The sequence below is a fragment of the Canis aureus genome, chromosome 11 (genome assembly GCF_053574225.1).
Source record: "Canis aureus isolate CA01 chromosome 11, VMU_Caureus_v.1.0, whole genome shotgun sequence".
In the NCBI taxonomy this organism is placed as follows: domain Eukaryota; kingdom Metazoa; phylum Chordata; class Mammalia; order Carnivora; family Canidae; genus Canis; species Canis aureus.
In genome coordinates, this window is record NC_135621.1 from 12,300,432 (window position 1) to 12,320,861 (window position 20,430).

The 20,430-nt window shown below is 42.5% G+C and overlaps 1 protein-coding gene and 1 long non-coding RNA gene across 5 annotated transcripts in view; one reads left to right on the forward strand and one right to left on the reverse strand.

Annotated features, from left to right (window-relative positions):
* Positions 1-20,430, forward strand: part of LOC144323368 (uncharacterized) — a 98,305-nt gene that overhangs the window by 45,802 nt on the left and 32,073 nt on the right. The gene's annotated exons all lie outside the window — the stretch shown is intronic.
* LOC144323366 (uncharacterized) lies at positions 1,694-19,295 on the reverse strand. Of its 3 annotated transcripts, XR_013388776.1 has the most exons (4): positions 19,150-19,295; positions 10,632-10,674; positions 5,836-5,954; positions 1,694-2,249 (listed from the first exon to the last, which is right to left on the reverse strand). XR_013388776.1 is itself a non-coding variant. In XM_077913760.1 (2 exons), the coding sequence occupies exon 2, from the start codon at positions 15,835-15,837 to the stop codon at positions 15,313-15,315; it is 525 nt and encodes a 174-aa protein (XP_077769886.1). In that variant the 5' UTR covers positions 15,838-16,239; positions 19,150-19,295; the 3' UTR covers positions 13,281-15,312. The 3 variants fall into 3 exon arrangements, 1 of the variants encoding a protein (XP_077769886.1); XR_013388777.1 differs by lacking the exon at positions 10,632-10,674; XM_077913760.1 differs by lacking the exons at positions 1,694-2,249; positions 5,836-5,954; positions 10,632-10,674 and adding an exon at positions 13,281-16,239.

A 20,430-nucleotide genomic window follows, 5' to 3' on the forward strand; every position in this document is an offset into this window, starting at 1 on the left:
GGAGACGAGTGAGATCAACCTGTGTGTAAGTCTGGTCTCTTTCCCTGCTCCCTCCCTCTTGCTGGTCTCATCCAGTCACACGGTTTTAAAGTCCATACAGGTGCCCTGATTTCATACCACCCCCTGTCCTCTTTCCTGACATTTGGATTCGTATAGGTGTCCAAGTGCCCGGGGTCCCAGGATCCAGTCCCACATCGGGCTCCGTGCAGGGAGCTGCTTCTCCCTCTGCCTATGTCTCTGCCTCTCTCTGTGTGTCTCTCATGAATAAATAAATAAAATCTTAAAAAGAAAAAAAATAAATAAAGGGCATACTGAGATGTCCTCTTCCTGTTTGGGTCTTCCCTGACCAGTCTGTCTAAGGGTTCCCCCCACCCCCAACACGCCCCTTCTCTTTGCCCAGCTTTATCTTTCACCTTAGCACTTCCTACACTCTCTTCCATCCTATATATTTTATCTTAGGATCTGCCTCTCCCACTGGAGGGAAAGCTCCAAAAGGCAAGGATTTTTCAATTATTTCATTCCCCACGGTATCCTCTGTGCCTTAGTTTTCTCACCTGTTAACAGGCTGAGGAAGATAAGGACAGAGAAGGCCTAGAACCTTTTTTGTTGCCTCGGCAGAGACTGAAAAGCCAGAGCTGGATTTAATCAGAGTTAAGTGTACCTCAGCAATCCCTTTACTCTCCCAGCTTCCCACTTCATTATCCTTAAGATTTTGGAAAAATGAAGAATCTTTGGGACTCATTTTCCTAACTACAAGTAGAGAGTCCTAAAGTATCTCCCTCCATTATTAAGACTAAAGGGTAATGCACGTATAGCATAGAGACCAATGCCCAGAACCATAGACAGCGCTCCATCAAGCTCTCAGTTATTATTTTCATTGCACTCCGTATTGTTTGTGGACACCCTCTCCTCTCTGCTTCCATAATGCTTTCCCCTCACACCTCTATGGAAATCTAGGGTTTGTGCGTGTTTCTTAAAATGGAGCATACCTTCACTCGCTCACACTCCAAGCCCCAGCAGGAGCACCGGCATAACTGTATCTTGAATTCAGAAGGGACATAGAGAGGGGTGAGCCCCCACTTAGAAGAAAACCCACTAATTCTATATAACCAGGTCTTATCAAGCAACCTCCGAACTTCTTGCTTAGGAAACCAGATTTCAAACACATGATCTTGTTTCCTAGTTTCTCGTGCACATGCACGTAGGCTGCTTCTCTGTCTGCAGGTAGGGGACACGTTCACACTGCAGGTTGTCAAAATGCACTTACGTTTGATTTTTTAAATGACATCACCGTAATCGCTTAACCCAAAATCCCAGGACTTACTCAGCAGGAAAAATAGAGGCTGGCCTTTGGTAATTCTTTGGCTCCGACACGAATCAATGATGCCTGGGAAAATGAGTCTTTTTTTCTTTTTCTAAAATATTAATCAACTGTCCTTCACTAAAATAGATTGATTTTAACGGAAAAGAAATAGAAATTGATCCTGATCCCAAGTTTGCTGTGCATGAGTCTTTTGACAACTATGCAAATAAAAAAAATCAATTTATGCATAAGTAAAAAGAATGATAAAAAATTAACATTAATGAAAATTGAAAAATAGAGTCCTACCAACCAAGTTTCATTTGGGGACATTTCTTTGCCCTCTTTGGTTTAGCAGAGTTTTAAAGCTCCTCTGCTTAGAGGTAAAAGAAGTTTTCAGCTTCCTGTCTGTATTATACAAAAGGATGTCCTAGATCCTCTGATCTTCCCCAGGACACAACCCCACCCAAGGCTGGAGGGAAAGGCCTTTTGTCTTAGATTCCAGGCTTCCCTCCTGCAGTTTCCTCCTGACTTCACCTTCAGACAACTCCTTCCTCTCCCTCGGGCCTTCTGTGTACTCTCACTTCCTTCCACTCCCTTCCCTGACCCCCTTCCCACTCAGACCTGCCCTTGAGTAAACATATGCATCCTGAAATATTATTGATTGATTACACCTCTTGAGTTGTTTCTGTGCTAAGTAGCATTTTATCAGAGGGTAAGTCCCCTTTTGGTTAAAGTCAATGAAAGAAAATCCAACTTGTGATATTGTATCCATCAGCTCTCTCCCGGGGCAAGAGCTCCTCTGAAGAGGAGATTCTTCCAAAATTTATGTATGACATGTAGGAGGTACATCCGCTTCGGAGCAAGCAAGCTGGGGTTGCTCTCCCGTTCTGTCTGCTAAGTGGCTCTGTGTAGATCACTGAACTTCACTGAAACTCAGCTTCTTCATCTATAAAATGAAAATTGAAATGTCTATTTGAAGGGTTGCTGAGAGGATTAGGTCAGCTACATGGAGCCCTTCTAGCAAGGATCCTGACACACAGTCGGTATTCAGGAAATGAATGTGTTTCTCCCCCCACTTTTCCTTATGCCATTAGACATGGATCCATGGCATTTCTTAGGACCCCTGCCAAGCTTTCCATAATTACTTAGAGCTCACTAGGGAGACACTGAATTGAAATTAGACGGATTTCTGTAGTAGACAAGGGTCTGGGTGAACTTCTGGGGCTATGGTTGCTGAAGGACTTATTTTGAGAGGCAAAGGTGATCCAATCAGCAACTATCAGCGACTGAGAATAAAATATAGAGTAGGAAAAGGTCTCACTGGGTGCCTACAATGTGGTAATGAGTAACTAGATAGGAAGAAGGTTCAGGGACCTCATCAACAATATCCATTGTAAATCTTCTGTGTGCTAGGCACTGGGCAAAAAATAAAATAAAATAAAACACACATATCATGAAGACAACAATTACAACACTATGCAGCTATAACAGGGGACAAATGGTGGAGGATACCGAGAACTATTCTAGCATTAGATATTCCAGAGAACTAGATGATATTATAATTGGGTATTTAAGTTATCTGTTGCAATGTAACAAGCTACCCCAAACTTAGTGATGTGAAATGACAACACTCTTAATATGCTCATTGATTCTATGGGTCAGAAATTCAGATAGGGCACAGCAGGGATGATTTATCTCTGCTTCACGATGTCTGGGGCCTCAGCTGGGGTGAGTTAGACACCTGGGGCCAGAATCATGTGGAAGGTTCTTCGTTAACATGTTTGACACCTGGGCTGGGCTTAGCTGGTACTGCATGTCTTTATGTGGCCTCTCTACGTGACTTGAGCTTCTCATGACATGGGTTTCAAGAGGGAATAAACTAAGAGTCAACATTCCAAAAAAAACAGGCAGAGCTGAATGGCTTCTCATGACCTCCATAGAAGGATAACAGGGAGTAAAACATTAAGAAAAAGACAAACTGTTTAGGGGGCTGGCCTTCCAAATATGATTGATGAAGTGTTGGAATAAGGGTCTGAGGAGTGTGGCTAGGAGACATCAAGAGTGACTTCACATATATGCCTTATTCAAGTACTTTGTTTTATAGGTAATAGTCATTGGAAAATTTTGGATTTGAGAATATTTCATAAATATTAGGAAGGCAGCATGAAAGAAGGTTATTTGAAGGAGGTGGGGCTGGTTAAAGAAAAACCACTTAGGATACCACTGTAATAGTTAAAGGAATAAAACCGTCAGGCATTGGCAGTGAGAACTCACAGAAAGGGACAGCTTCAAGAACTAGTGGGAATAGAATAAATAGAGCATAATGAATTAAAATGTGGTGCCAGGAAGTGGAAGGACTCAGAATAGTCTCTCAAGTTTCTTTTTCAGGTGCTGAGGTAAATAGTAATGCTATTTGAAGAAACTGAGAATATCAGAAATGGATTAGTTTTGTGGAAAAGATGGATTCAATTTTGGGTGCTAATGCGTCACTCACAGAATATGTCCAACAGACAGCTGCACTTATGAATCAGGAGCTCAAGGGATGCCTGGGTGACTGAGTGGTTGAGCATCTGCCTTTGGCTCAAATCATGATCCCGGGGTCCTTGGATCAAATCCTGCATCGGGCTCCCTGCGGGGAGCCTGGTTCTCCCTCTACCTAGGTCTGCCTCTGTCTGTGTCTCTCACGAAAGAATAATTAAAGTATTAAAAAAGAAAAACAAATGAACCAGGAGCTCAGGAAAACACAGCCTGGCAGAATCGAATTGAGAGTCATCTCAATTGATGGCAGTTGATACCATGAGATTCAACTCAATTGTCTAGGAAGAATAGGAATAGAAGTCTAGGAAGAAGGAATAGATGGTTCCTCCAAGATCTGTAACATTTCCATAATGGACAAAATAGAGATGATTTCAGAAAACATTGAGAAGTACTTAGAACAGTGGGGCAAGGGATCCCTGGGTGGCGCAGCGGTTAAGCGCCTGCCTTTGGCCCAGGGCGCGATCCTGGAGACCCAGGATCGAATCCCACATCGGGCTCCCGGTGCATGGAGCCTGCTTCTCCCTCTGCCTGTGTCTCTGCGCCTCTCTCTCTCTCTCTGTGACTATCATAAATAAATAAAAATTAAAAAAAAAAAAAGAACAGTGGGGCAACAATGGGAAGAAATCGATGTCATAGAAGTCAAAAGAAAAGACAAATTCAAGAAAGAGTACACAGTCAGCAATGGTAATGCATCAGAGAGGGCACAGACAATGAGAAGTAATACGCATCCTTTGCAGATAACGGGGCCACATCCATAGCTGAAGGGATTAATCCCCAGCAAAGAAAATGGATAAGTCACGGCAGGCACCCTGACATGGGAGAGACTGTGTTTGGTACAAGTTACCAGATTGGAGACTCAGGCACAAGGACCAAGAAAGACACCCCATAACATCCGTTAGTGGCAAAGACGACGGGGGGTCTCAAGCCAGGTGAGAGCACATTTTTCAAATATATGCTCAAGGCTGGGGTTGGGTGAAGAGCAAGGGAGAATTGATGTTAAGCCTCAGAATTGCTTAAACACCTTCTGTCCTGGCAACTATGACAAGGCCAGACCTACAGGTGAGAGGCAAATGACAAGCTTCATGGGAGCCATCTTTTCCACTTAAATTATTTCTTCGCAACTTGGATTCGTCATTGCGATTTCAGTTGAAAGGACCTTAAACCCAACTCAAACTAGCTAAAGTGAAAAGAGAGAGACTTTAGGAGAACATCGGTGTATCTCTCACAAAGAAAAGTCCGAACAACCAGATCACAGGGAGCACTGACATGCAGGAGAGAGAGCATGAGGAAAACAGATGCTAGGGAGTCAGGCTCTGCGGGCACTCTTCTGCGCTTGCTCCTCTGAGTTGATTTCAGTCTCTCTACATAGACCACTTCCTCACTAATGGCACTTAAGTTTTATATCTTGTAGTTGTCACCATTCAAGAGGGCCAGTTCTAAAAATATCTCAGGGACACACTCTGATTGGGTCTGGTGCCCACTTGTGGATGAATCAAGAGTGACTAAGAATCACATTTCTGGAATGGAAAAAATAGGGAGGAGCTGGGTTGACAAACCAACGGGCATGCAGTCTACATCCTCAGCATCAAAGATGATTTACTATTGTAAGAAGGCCTGGGCTTCCCTCTGCTCGAGAGGCTTATTAATAGGGCGACCAGATGTCCTAGTTCGTCTGGACAGTCCTTTTTACACCTGTTGTCTCAATGCAATTAATAGCACCCTTTTCACTTTCAAAAATGCCCTAATTTGGAAAAGAGATTATATGATCATCTTATGTATTGGTGTTATGGCTCTGAACCCGCCAACGTACTGGAGGAAACGGGCTTGACAAGTGTGAAAGCTACAGATCTTAACCTCCTTCCGGGTAGGCTGTTCCTTATGTGGCACCTCAGTACCCAGCCCATACTTGGCCCTCAGTAAATGTTGAATCAATGATCAAATGCTATAAAAAGCTTTTCTCTCCTGAAGTATTTATAAAGTCATATTTGACTTACAGTTCTCTTTGCATTATCTGATATGATTTCCAGATCCTTTACCACCCCGATCACTCTCTTCTAGATACATTCAGTTTTTCCAGAAGACCCACAAGGCAGAGTCCAAGAAGGCATTTTGGCTATGATTAAAAAAAAAAACAACAGCAGGTAATAATCTCATTTCTCTCCTTCAAGAAAATTATATTTCTATTAATATCAGGCGAAGATTGTTCGGGCTTTTTTGGCCATGTCACCCTACTGACTCACATGCAGTGTCTCATTAATTATTTTTAATTAGGTGCAGCCTTAGCATTTGAAGTCTGAACGGAAAAAGGTTTTTTATACTTTTCCGCTAAGTCAAGTCTCTTCTACCATTTTTAATGTTACCAGTTTATTGAACCGTGTTACAGCCTTGCCTTATCCCTGTTAAAGCTCATTGTGTTAGATGCAACATGCCTGTGGAGTTTTTCAAATATATTTGGATAATAACTTAGATATCCAGGATGTTCTTTGATGCTTCCATCTTGTTCTGGTTCTCACCTAATGGATGGACATCACTTGAAAGTGGCAGTCACTAGAATTGAACCTGAACCCTTTAAAGAACAGTGTCACTGATCTCGTAGCCGGGTGGGTGACCAAGAAGTTACAAGAATGCACATCGCCTCCAAAAGAGAATTCTGAGGAAACAGAGGTGCCCTGAATGCAAGAGCTGCCCTGCTAACATATTTCCGGGGTGCTGGCAGGTTTAGACTGAGAGGAAAATCAACTGTCCAGGATGATTGGGATTGTTTGTTTGTTTTTCCTAATCACCTTTATTTTTATTTTTTTTCCAATTATTTGAGAAATAATTGACATACATCACTGTATAAGTTTAAGGACTACAGCATGATGGTTTGATTTACATTTATTTTTCAATGACTACCACAACAGGCCTGGCTAACATCCATCTTGTCATATAGATAGAACAAAAAGAAAAGAGAGAAAAAAAAAAGAGAAAAGGAAAAAAAATGTTCTCTTCATGTTGAGAACTCATAGACTTTAGTCTCTTGACACCTTTCCTACCTATCGTACAGCAGTGTTAGCCGTAGTCATCATGTTGTACGTGACATCCCAGTGCTTATTTTTCTTATAAGTGGAAGTTGGTACCTTTTGACCACCTTCCTCTTCCCCTCTTCCCACCCTGTGCCTCTGGTAACTGCAAGTCTGATCTCTTTTTCTATGAGTTTGTTTTTCCTTTAAATTCCATATGTGAGTAAGATTATAGTGTATTTGTCTCTCTTTATCTGATTTATTTCATTTAGCAGAATATCTTCAAGGTCCATCCATGTTTCCACAAATGGTAGGATTCCCTTGTATTTTTGTGGCTGAATTATATTCTATTGCGTAGACGTACCACAACTTCTTTATCCTTTCATTTACTGATGGACACTTAGGCTGTTTCCGTGTCTTGCCTACTGTAAACAATGCTGCCATGACCATAGTGGTGCCGATAGCCCTTTAACTTAGTATTTTGGTTTTCTTTGGATATATTCTCAGAAGCAGAATTGCTGGATCATAGGATGGCCCTATTTTTAGTTTTTTGAAGACTCTCCATACTGTTTTCTGGAGTGGCTGCACCAATTTACATTCCCACTAACTGTGCACCGGGGGTCTCTTTTCTCCACATCCCCACTAACATTATAAAATTGTCTATTTTTTTATGATGTCCATTCTAATTGGCATGAGGGGTTATATCTTTGTGGGTTTTTTTTTTTTTTATATCTGTGTGGTTTGAATTTGCATCCGCCTAATGGCTAGTGATATGGAGCATCTTTTCATGTACGTGTTGGCCTTTTGGATCCCTTCTCTAGCGAAACGTCTATTCAGGTTCTTTACCCATTTTGAAATTGCCCCTCCTCCTTCTCTGTCATAGATTCCCAGTGGTTGAGGCCCGCAGATTCCCCAGCAAGCCTCATGGTGTGAGATGAGAGTAGGGGCTCCTACAAAATGATCCACAATACCGGGAAGGGCTGGTGGTCCCCCTAGGTTCTCCTTTTCCACCAGAAGGACCAGAGGCTCAGGGGAGACATCTCCACGTAGTGCTGTGCTGGCTTGGGCAATTTGATCAACATACAGCTGTTTCTCCTACCCTTCTAATAGGGTCTGTGGGAGGAGCTTCCACCTCACCCCTTTGTTCTAGGATTCTCTCCGTGGTGTCTTGTTTTGAATAGTTGTTAGCTGTTCTTCTGGGAGTGGGGGCTGGAGAGGGGGAAGGGAAGGGTAGGGTTGGGGAAGTCAGGGAAAACCTTATGTCACCATCTTGCTGACACCACTCTCCTCTCCAGGATGTTCCACTGGGCATTTCTCCCTTGGGTGGGACGTTTGACTAGATTATCTCTACAGATATTTCCAGCTCGTAAATTCCATGGACAGTACACATTTACTATTAATAGGCAGCCCTGGATTTTTTGTCTCATGCCATAGCTGAAGGACATGACATTTTCATTCACTAAAGATAGGGCAATAAAAAGATATGGACTCGTTATAATAAAATGATCTGTACCATAGTTTTTGAGGGATATATTTCTGGAAATTTTAAACCACACTATGTTCAGATATGTTTCATTTAAAGTGAGGATTGAATTTTATCCGAATAAGAAAATGAAGCTGATTGTTTATTTGTGGCTGAGTACGCATTAACAATTGCTATCATTGGTATGTACACAATGAGTTTACAGGTGTTTATTTTTTGTGAAGTGCACAAACTATCGTGCTTCTCATGGCATTTATTCATTTATCTCTATGCTCAACTATCAATTCATCTATCCACTCATGGGTGAAATGTAAATCACATCTACAGCGTAAATTATGACAATGTTATATATTGAATCGAATACTGTAACCTTCTCAAATAGCTGGTAATTGCACAATTAGCTTAGATAATTGCAGCCCCAAACCTAGATCAGCATCCTGAAGCCTGAGAAACTGCTTTGAGGCTAGAATAAAAGAGGAAATTTGAGTATCAAAGCCCCACTAAGAAAGTGCCAAATTCTAGCCTGTTTTTTATTATGTACTCTAGTAAGAACTTAGAACTTTTCCAGATGAAATTACAGTTGATTAAATATAACTTTTAAGTCCCTTAGTAGGTTATTAGGGTGGTCCAGCTGTCTTTGAGACACACTAATGGATTCTTATGTTATCATTTAGAGAAAGGCATTCAAGAAATTTCAGACAGGTGATAAATGAAGCAAAAGTAATATTTGAATTGAGAGAAAGCATAAATGTCTCTTTCCAACTCTTCAATATAGAAAAAGCATTTAAGTTTATTTTTTTAATTTTTTTTAAACATAAATATATACCTTTCCTGTCCAGAGAGTCCTAATGAGTTAAACCTGAAAGACAATGGATCTTTTTTTTTTGGGGGGGGGGGGTAAATAATCCTCCATGGTGTAATTTTTTTTGTTGTTCTAATTATTGGGTTCCATTTTATGGAATCAGCTCTGAAGTCTAGTTTGTGCTCTTTTCCATCTTCTCCAATGTTTTCTTTACCAGCTCATTCCAGTTTGACATTGAGGAATGGAGTCGGTCTGTTGGAGCCACTTCTATTCTTACAGGAACCTCTAGTGACTTTCAGAGTGTTCTCCATTGTGCGATAGAGAAGAATCTTAGTAGAATTCTTGTATTTCCCCGTGGAAGAGTTTCACCTATGTTATGGTGATGACCAAGGATTTATTAACATTTCCTTTTTCCTAGGGAATAGTTTCTTTACATCGTAGGCCATGGAAATTCAAGGATTCATTCTAGAAGAATTTGGAGTTTCCTCTCTGTTAACTTTTTGCTTACTGAGGCCACAGGTACTTACCAGCTGAAAGCTCTCCAAATAGGGATTTCTTTTCCTTACTAACAGCCAAAAGAATTTCATTGCAGAGTAGCAGGTAAAACAACTCTCTCCTTGATGATAATCTGTATTCTCATTGTGCTTATGAGGTTTGGAGGTTCTGGTTGGAATTAAATGATAATGAGTACAGCGCACTTAATACATTAGTAGCCGTGCAAACCAGCAGATGCAAGTGACACTGATTTCTTTCTGTGTCTTAACACCCAGAAGTATATTAGTATAGCTAATTACTCTAACACCGTGGTACTCTGCATGCAATGGCATCTCAAACTGCAGGCTCTGTCTCTGTCTCCAGGGTTAATTGCTAGCACTTCCCATATTCTACGCTAACAGAATAAAGGTATTTATCAGTGTCTCCTCTGGGCTTGCATGCAATATTTTGTAAATTGATTTTCATCCACATACACTTTAGGGCTAATCCACAGATATGGGGGGGATGTCAAATTCCATTAGAGAGCTTACCTAACTCAAGTATAAGGAATGGGGATTGATGTGTCTGTAGTCTTTGCTCTGGAAAGTCAAGGGGACATTAGTAAACAGCAGAGATGATTTCACCTTGGAAGTGTCTTCTGTTCAGACCCTGGCTAATTGGAAAGTAACAGGCTAAGAGTTCAGCCCTATGTAGTTTCTTTTTGTTTTTTTTTTAAGATTTATTTATTTATTTATGATAGACACACACACAGAGAGAGAGAGAGAGAGAGAGAGAGGCAGAGACACAGGCAGAGGGAGAAGCAGGCTCCATCCTGGGAGGACCACGCGAGACTCGATCCCGGGACTCCAGGATTGCACTCTGGGCCAAAGGCAGGAGCCAAACTGCTAAGCCACCCAGGGATCCCAACCCTATGTAGTTTCTTAAAGAAAGTCTTGTCTCTTGAACAGAACATATTAGTTTGTGGATTATAAGCCTCTGAAGGGTATGAACCATGAGTGTTTCCCTTACTATAAAGACTGAGGCTTCTATACCTGGTTCAGGATCAGCAAACCTGTGAAAAACAGACAATGTTGGCCTTTTTATAGACTAACTCTTCTCCAGCTAGAATTTCTGTAGAGTCCTTGGGTGACATATTACTCTTCTGCAGATGAGAATTTGCCCTTGCATAGCCGATTTTAGCCCCCACAGCCCATCTACAACATCCATCTGTTCTTCTGAGATCAGGTTACTCAGGACTTCCAAATGTTGTCCCAGATCTGCCCCCCTCTAGCCTATCTTGTGCCAGTCTCCCTGCCTTCGTTCCCCCCACCACCACCTCCAGTCCCCTGTGGATATTGTCCAACCTCCAGGGTTTGGATTCCCATGGGATTTGTTTGCACTTCTGGTGTGACAAGTACACCACCACAGCAGGACTCCACTAGTTTTTGATCTTGCACTATTATCAGGAAATGTTTTTAAGCACCCATCCCTAATACATACGTAGTTATTTATAAATTATGTAAACACACTACTATAGAGGTACATTTTTATACATCTAGAATATATGCAAATTAAAATGATTACATTAAGAATAAACATAATTAGAAAATATGTTGTTTTCCTCCCCACAGATCATCTTGCACATTCCCTGGAGGGTTTGTATCTCACCTCAGAGATCTCTGTATTATAGTAGTGATATTTGTTGTCCTCAACTTAGACTGGGTACTCTATGAAGGTCTAGTGTGTGGTTAACTCAGTTTTGTATCCATGGAAGTTAGCATAGCATCTTGGATATAGAAATGACATTAATGATGCTTATTTTGAATGCATCAGTGAATTTCCACCTCTGTATCTTTCCTCTCTTAGTGCTCTTCCCAAAAATGTTTTTTCTTTCTTTCCTATTCACCTGACCAGTCTACCTGTCACTCAAGGCCAAGTCCCTTATTCCTCATGAATCCTTTCTTGTCACTCTATATCTCATGATATCTCTCTTCTTACCTATAGAAATTATTGACTTTGTTGCTTACTCGACATATCCCATTCATTGTCTGATGACATATCTTGGATGACATAATTTCATGCATGTATGTTCCGAGACAGATTCCAAGCTCTTTACTTCTTTGTCTCCAACACAACACCTTACTTGTTCTCTATTTACATAAAAGTCATTCTATAAATATTCATTGAGCAGATGACAAAGTTATCAATTCACGCAACTACACTTTTTGACTCAAAATTATCTTAAGTGTGTTTGGCATTTTATCTTTTCATAGTCATTTTAAAACATCTATTCTTCCTCCAGAACCTCCCAACTGGCTCATGTTCTCACAGGGGCCCAATTTGTAAAACCCTGTGGCCGTAAATATAGGAAAAATTGGAAAGCCTAACACATCTCTTAAGCATGTGCATTAAATCACGGTTCTGTAGTTATAGGATCAAGTGAGCAGTAGGCTTCTTGAGACACAATCATGCATGTTTTAGACCATCGTGACAGAGCAAATCAACACTTTGGAGACTGACCAAAGAGCATGTAGTTTATTTTAAAACAATTTCTCAGGCCTTTCAACGTTATTATATTCTGTTTGAGATTTAAGTTCTTAAGTTCTGAGAACTCCCTTCATTCAGGAGATTCTGATGTTTTCTTTGGTCAGTTCCTTGGAATTGATCTCTCAACACATTATGATCTATAAGATTAAGAATCCAAGAGCTTTAGATATTGGTAGCCAAACCAAAAGAGGCAAAGTTCACATAAATATGACCAGCAAAACCTTCAACAAAAATGACCACTGTCTGATTAAATGGGCATGGTAAGAAGTTCTGGGTTTAACTCAGCCACACTCTCTGCAACCCTGCTTCATGCCCATATAGAGAAATAAAAAAAGCATTTTCCAGCTTAACAAAAATATTTCTAGTTGCCTAGAGCCCAGAAACGATTTCAATTTTACTTTCATGTTATAAAATCACATGATTTCTATCAAAAAACTAGTAGCATTTTTTATTCTATATAAATAGTGCTTAATTAATACTTATTGGATGACTTGGAATAGAAAGTACATGTGTCTATTGGTGAGGGAATGAGTTTCATGTTCTACTAAATATCCCATTTCCCCCTCAGTATGTATCTTGGCAGAGCCTCTTAATATATTCCATCTGCCTCTAAAAGCATTTAAAGATTTATTCTTTTATATTACCCACACAATAATGCTGAAAGGTAGGTGGGGCAGGTCTTATCCTTCAGTAAACAGATGACAAAACCAGGCTTGCAGATTTCTAGTTTTAATCTTGGAGACTCCCTCAAAGCTATGCATGTGTGCGTTTGGGCAGGGAAAGAGGAGGGGGAAATGAGTGTGGTGTAACGATGACTTTCAGAGGGACACACACAGCAAAAGGGAGGCTTCTCAGCCTTGGCACTATTGACATTTTGGGTTGGATAACTCTTTGTTGAGGGAGTTTGTCCCCAGCATTGTAGGGTGTTCAGCATCGTGTTTGGCCGTCAGCGGTGAGATGCCAGTAACATCTCCCCTCCCCGCAGTCAGAACATTCAGAAAAGTCTCCAGCCATGGCCAGATGTCTCTTGGGGAGCAAAGTTGCCCCTCCTTTGAGAAATTCTGAGCCAAAGGGAGACAGAAATGGCTTGGAATTGTCTAGTGAACATAAAAGAAGCCAGAGTCAGACCTCATAATTTGGTCATTCATTTTGTTCATCAACATTTATTGAGCTCTATTATTTGTATAAGTTATCATAAGACACTAAAGGAGGTGCAAAGATAAGCAGGGCATGGCCCATCCCACAAGACATTTACGGTCTGGTAAAAAAAGGAAAAGGTCATGTAGGTGTTTATCGAATGCTGATGACGTGCAGGGCACATCCATATTGATTATGGTCCATATTGTGATGAGATCCAAGTAGGGAGATAGGGCACACTAGAAAAACAAAACAAAACTATAAGGATACTTAAAGGGTCTTCAAGCCAGTTGGAGAATAAGAGGGAAAAAAGGAAAGAACTAGGGAAAAAAGGCTAACATTAGTACAAAACTAAACGTGGCCACCTTAGGAAAGGTGTGACAAAATGGTTAATGTAATTCTGAAAATTAGTGCAAAGGAATTTTCAAAAGCAGGGCCATAGGGAAGTCAAAGAAAGCTTCCTGCACTTGGGAGTAGGAGTGGGCAGTGAGGAGAAAATTCTAGACAAGAGGAGCAAAGACACAGGTTAGCCAGATTCCATGCTTTGGATTTTCTCAAGCTCACTATGTATTTATTTCAACAGTCTTTTATTCTATTTTATTTACATTTTTGATAACTATGAATCTTTCTGTTGGTTAGCATCATGATTTGCCCCATCTCTCCTGGTCATGATATATTATATCAAGATATAAAATATAAAATATATAAACATTTATATATTTATTTATCTTTCACTTCATTTTTTATTACAAAGGCACAGAGAAAACTTAGAAATTATAGATAATCAAATGAAAATTATAAAACCCACACAATCCTACCATCTAGAGACAACCCCTTCCTTCGGTTTACACTCATCATTAAACTGCTTTGCAACCTGTTATCTCTCACTTAGTGATACATTATGAACATTTTTTCCCATTTTGATAAATTCGCATTTGCAGCAACCTTTAAGGAGTGCTTGGTATTTGCACTATGTACGTGTGTCATCATTTATTGATAAATCTTCTGTTACTGGTCTTTTCTGTGGCTTTGAATTTCCCTTCTCACAGGTGGGGCTGTGATAAATTGTTTTGTGGCTACATTTTTCTCAATTATTTCCTGAGAATAACTTCTAAGTAGTTTCCAATATTTTCACCCTCAAGGACTCCTTTAGCTATTGTCATCTCCTGGATCCCATGTTGGGAAATATAAAATCTACCAAATGACATTTGGTGTGAAAAAAAATGTTATATCTTTTTTTTTAATTGGAGATTTAGATAACTGCTAATCAAAACTGTGGATCAGCATAAGATTTTTAAAAAGAATATCTACTCCGTGTGGATGATATAACTCCAGCCTGAAGTACAGACCCCAGATGTGCTAGTTAGCCTCTGCAGTCTTATCATGGAGAAGCATGCTCTTTCTGTGAGCTTTCCTGAAATCTTGGAATTGGCTTCTAGGTGCTCTTTCTGCACATTTGCAGCTGCCTGATGTTGGCACCGAAGGGATACATACTTGGAGTCCGTGAGTTGCTTTAAGCTAACAAAGCAGAAATACAGGCATGATTGTTTAAATATATTAAATGTTTACTCTGTTTTCTGTGGCCTGATGGTAGATTTCACATAATTGCCTTTTACTTGGAAATACCTTGTTCTGGGAACAAACTGTTGGGGGCAAAAGAGGTTTTAATCTGGGGTAGTTTATAGAAAAAAAAAAAGTGGCCAAAGTCGACTATTTCTGATGGTCTGAGACCAGGAGCAGCCAAATGTGGGGAGTCCTGAAGTCATCCCTCAAATGTGTGACACAGCCTGGTTCTGTCGCTTGTCAGTGAGTGGCAGCTGCAGGGCAAATCCATGGAGAAGCAAAGAGCCTCGCTCATTTGCAAAACTGAATTCACTTTGGCCATTGCTGCTTGTCAGTTATGTTGCTTTGTTGAATGCTGTGATGTCCAGAAGGGCCTCTGGACCCAAACAGAAAGGAAAGAACTTCAGTGCTTCCTTGGCGTTCTAAATTCAGTTCATTTTCTGAACTGTTGGATGCCAGCGGGTTAAATGCTTTGGCTCTTGGACTGAGGTTTGGTCACACAACTCTCAGGTGGGCTCTTGCAACATTCTGAGTTCAGATTAGACTTTGCAGAGGCTGTGCATGTGCATGGTGGTGGTGCTGGTGGCAGTGGCGGTGGTGGTGCTGGTGGTGCTGGTGCTGGTGAAAGTGGTGGTGGTGGTGCTGGTGGCAGTGGTACTGGTGGCAGTGGAGATGGTGGTGGTGGTGGTGCTGGTGCTGGTGGCGGTGGTGGTGGTGGCGGCGGTGGTGCTGATGGTGCTGGTGGCAGTTGTGCTGGCGATGGCCGGTGGTAGTGGTGCTGCTGGTGGCGGTGATGCTGGTGGTGGGATGGTTCCCAGGTTCGTTCCAGCAATAATTCGAGGCCAGATGTTTCCGTGTGAGTCTTTTCCACGGTGGTGAGCCAGGTGAGCACATTGGCGTGGAGCAGCCTGAGCCTGAGCGGAAATGGGCGTCCTGCCACCAAGTGTGATGACACAGAGGCAGCTCCTTTTCTGGGGGCACCGTACATGTAGGACGCAAATCTTTATCTGTGAAAATTTTGGGCAACATTTACAACTTTCCGTTGTGTAGAGAGTAAAAGTCAGTCCAGCGTGGGCTGACAATTCCTGTCAAGGGCTCTCCTTCCTCGAAGCACCAGGAGGACTTCATTCATTCAGCCATCCCCAGGGGCCCTAGGGGGCATCGCAGCGACAGGGTCATGGAATTGGGAAGGGAGCGGGACAAGGGTCGAAGCGTCAAGCTGGAGAGGGCTCAGGTCCTTGCTCCCCGATTTCCGCCAGTGCTTTCTGGGGTGCCCAGAGCAGGAGCCACCTGAGCAGAGACCTCTGCACCCTCTTCCATGGGTGCACCGGTTCTGCCTTTGTCCAAACTCCGTGTCGGGGATCCATAACCTTTTGTTTAGTAAAAAGAACTTCATTGGGAAAAAAAAAAAAAAAAAGATTAAGAGAATGACTACAAAAACAGCGACAACAGGTGCCTGAGTTGGGCTCAGCCGTTGAGCATCTGCCTTCCGCCCAGGGCATGATCCTGGAGACCCGGAATCGAGTCCCCCATTGGGCTCCCTGCAGGGAACCTGCTTCTCCCTCTGCCTGTGTCTCTGCCTCTCTCTCTCTCTCTCTGTGTCTCTCATGAATAAATAAAATCTTAAAAAAAAAAAAGAGCAACAACAAAACTTTCAAAACCACCGATATGGATGATCCCCTAAGTACGCAGGGAAAGAAACCCAGGCCCCCTGGGGACCAGACATTCACACTTCAGTTCAAAGACTGTAAGTTCAGGGTGACAATGGAACCCAGAGCTCAGACACCTGATTCCGGTCCACAGCCCTTTTACCAGCCCTCCCCGCCCGCCTCCCTCCCCCTTTCTTGTCCCCTCCTCGCCCCTCCCCGGCCTACACCTCCTTTTGTTACTCCTTTTCCACTCCACCCTCTCCTCCTCCTTCCTCTCCTGCCCTTCCTCATCCCCCTCCCCTTGTCGTTTCTCCTCCAGCTTCATCTTTTCTATGTTTTTCATTGTTGGTGAAGGTAGAAACAACTAGCTCAATTGCCATGTGAGGTCGAAGGAAATAAAGATCCAGCCATTGTCCCATGTCACTCCCAGGTCATCTTAGCTTTGGCCGGGGTTTGGATGTAAGACTCTTTTGAGGTCAGAGTTTTCATCTCGGCTCTCGTCCTGACTCATTTTAAGTACGTGGAGTAGTATGAGGGTCTTATCATAAAACACGACTGGTTTTCAAGCCCTGTTACTTGTGCACACACCCTCACACCCCCTTCCGTAGTTGTGTCAGGGTGGGCAAGAGATCAGCTCAGAGTCCTCACCTCTTTCCCAATGTCATTTCATCTAAGGGACATTCCCTAGAGAGCTTTGCAAATGAAATCCGAGAACAATGCCTGTGCTGTTGACTGAGGGATCAAGAGAAGATGACAAGGTGGTGAGGGGCCATTCGAGAATGTTCCAAACACCTCAATGATCCCAAAGCAACAGCGCCGTTAAGTAGGTGTCCTGCCCAGTGTTTCTGGCCTGCCTCGGAGCAGTTACATAAGGCCTGAGAAAATGCCTCCCCTCATGAGACGCCTGGCCTTGTTCACATGGTCAGAAGCCGTGACTCTCAAGTGGAGCAGAGCCAGGGCTTTCCCACCGGAGCCTCTGCAGCAGTGTCAACAGTGGAGGATTGTTCTTTCTGGTGGAGGAGGACCTCCCCCAGGTGACTCCCCTCTCCTTTCTCCTCCCCTTTCCATGCTTGGAAAAAAAAAAAAATCTCATTCTCTGGTTGTTTGTTTGATTTGTTATTTCTTTCTCTCTGCTCTCGAGGTCCCATATTCCCTTTTACCAACACTACTACCATGGACTGAATTGGGTCCCCCCCTCCCCTGCCCACCCCCAGGTTCCTGTGTTGACCTAAAGTGACTGTATTTGGACACAGGGCCTTTAAGGAGGTCATTCAGGTTCAATGAGGTCATAAGGTTCCAGAGACCTAGTGTCCTTAGAAGAAAAGAAAGGGACTCCAGAGATCTGGTTCTGTGCACCCACAGTGTGAAGAGGCCGTGTGAAGACACAGTGAGAGGGCCACTGTCTACCAGGCAGGAAAAGAGGTCTCACCAGGGGGGCACTTTGCTGCCACCTTGATCTGGGACTTCTAACCTCTGCAACGATGACAAAATAAATGTCTGTGGTTTGAGCTGTGCGGCCTGTGATACTCTGCAAAGGTGGGCGGAGCAGGCTCATGTAGCTAGTTAGCAAAAGTTTTGTGTGAACCTTCTGAGGGAACTAGGTTGTCACGAAAACACCACTCTGCCTCCACATTCCACCAGCTTCGGATCCCTAGAAGGCTGTCAGTGTTCCTATAAAGGAACTGGGATGTATGCACGCGATCACGTGTGTGTGTCCAGAAACAGTCATGAACAGACCCAGAAACGTTGAGTTTTTGCAATCGCTACCCTTATGTACGTACTTGAACACTCACTGTACACAAGCTCTGCTAAGGGTTCCACACGCATTATAATTGTAATCTTCACAATAAGCACCTGAGAGAGATGTCCTTATTTCCTTTGTTGAGTTGATGAGAAAACCAACCCACAGAGGGGTCAAGTGATGTGCTCTTTCAGGTCCCTGCTAGTGAGGGAAGGAGGCAGGAATTAACCTCGGGCCACCTGACTCCAGAGCTTGTTTTCAACCACCTCATTGCTTCACTTCCTGTTCTTCTTTGCACCCCCTGTCCCTTGATCTGCGGCGATGTTTCCGAGGGAAAAGAAATCTGGGTGGCTTTCAAAGATATATAAAATACAAAATAGCATGGGGGTAGGGATGAAGGGAAATGAGGATAAGGATGGAACTTGGCTCCAGAAGGAAGAGAATTGCACATTTGTGTTTACCTTCAAAGTTTCTGGCAGCCAGCAAGAACCTGGGAACCTGGTCATCCTCACAATGTGCTTTGTCCTTAAGGTTAAATTTTTTTTTTTTTTTTGTTAATTCATGAGAGACACACAGTGAGAGAAAGAGGCAGAGACATAGGCAGACAGAGAAGCAGGCTCCATGCAGGGAGCCCGATGCGGGACTCGATCCCGGGACTCCAGGATCACGCCCTGGGCTGAAGGCAGGTGCACAATCGCTGAGCCAACCAGGTGTCCCCCTGTCCTTAAAGTTAAACGTACACCCCTGGCTCAGCAGAAACACAGCTTCTCTTGTAATTAAGCCCAGGCAAGAATTCCTCTTAAAAGAGCCTGACTGATACAACAAAACCAACTGCCAAAAAACAGACAGCACAAGTTCCGTGGGCCTGTGACAGAGACCTGCGTATGTGTGCACACGCACACACACATACCTGAGTCCATGCTCGTAGAGCTGCTTATGCCGCCAGTCATTCTCCTTTCATTGTGAGAGGCCAAGGATGCATTAATGGTGAGGCGGAGAACCATAAAATTGATGGAGGGACCAGGATTGAGAGGACACTTTGCAACCTGGAGGCTCAACCCCAGACTGAATTATGAGGTCAAGCGGGTGGGCCTTAATCAGCATTCTAAGAACTTAAGTAGGATAGAACAGAAAACCTTAGGGCAGACTGCAAGTGGCAAAAGTCAGCATTGTCTTACGTGAGGTTTCATTCAGTACACGTTATGTCTCTGTATGTAGCGCGTGTACCTTTATAACAAGACGATGTCTTGTGTTGGGCCAGAGGTAGCCCCATTTGTTTACATTGACAAAAAAATGGATATTTTTGTTCTACATGGACAGATAGAGCATTTGAGCCTTTTAATTATAAGATGGATGAAGATGAGATCCTACGGTATGATCATTTTTCAGTAAATATTCTTAGAGGCCACAGAATCTAGGAAAGTTTCTCTGGGAATTGCTGAAGAAAGGATTCTGGATCAAGAAAACGCTGTCTTGAACTGAGCATGGGTGAGGCAGATAGGAACCTCGGCCATCCTGCTAGGACATGGCACAGATAATAGAGCAAATATGACCACAATTCTCTGCAGTTAGTTACCATGACAACCTAACTTAAATGTCTGCCATATAAGCACTTCACTTCACTAGCACTAGCACTTCAGGGTAAAAAAAAATGTTTTTTGAGAGCATAAGTATATCAGTTTGTTCACTTAGCATGCATCCTCTCATGAGGCATTAAGACGTTTTGCATCAGACTCGGGAAATAAAAAAATGACATAAGACGTACTTAATAAAAAAATAGCCCTTTTTATTATTTTAAATTTTTAATATTTGTATTTAAATGCATGCATCTGATCTGAACAATAAAAAAAAAAAAAACCCAACTGGTAGTTTCACTTCACATATCTGTTCATTTGTCTTCATTTGTAGGGTCTCTTAAGAAGTATCCGTAATATTTCTGTCCGGAACATGGAGCCATTTTTCATTCCCAGGGGTCATAATTCACAGGGTTAATCCACAGCTATGTAGAGACAACTCTCAAATACAATCTCAAGTCTAGATCTCTGCTCTGAGTTATTAGACTTGTGCATTTATTTGTCTACTGAGATATCATAACGACAACTCAAAATGAACGGGCCTTAGATCAAAATCATGAGCATTATCCTAGAAACCTGGCCTCCCATTTACATTTCTTATCACGTAGCATGATCAA

Coding starts and splice junctions, on each gene's coding strand:
- LOC144323366 (XM_077913760.1), bottom strand. CDS start 15,837: ATGTACGGTGCCCCCAGAAAAGGAGCTGCCTCTGTGTCATCACACTTG.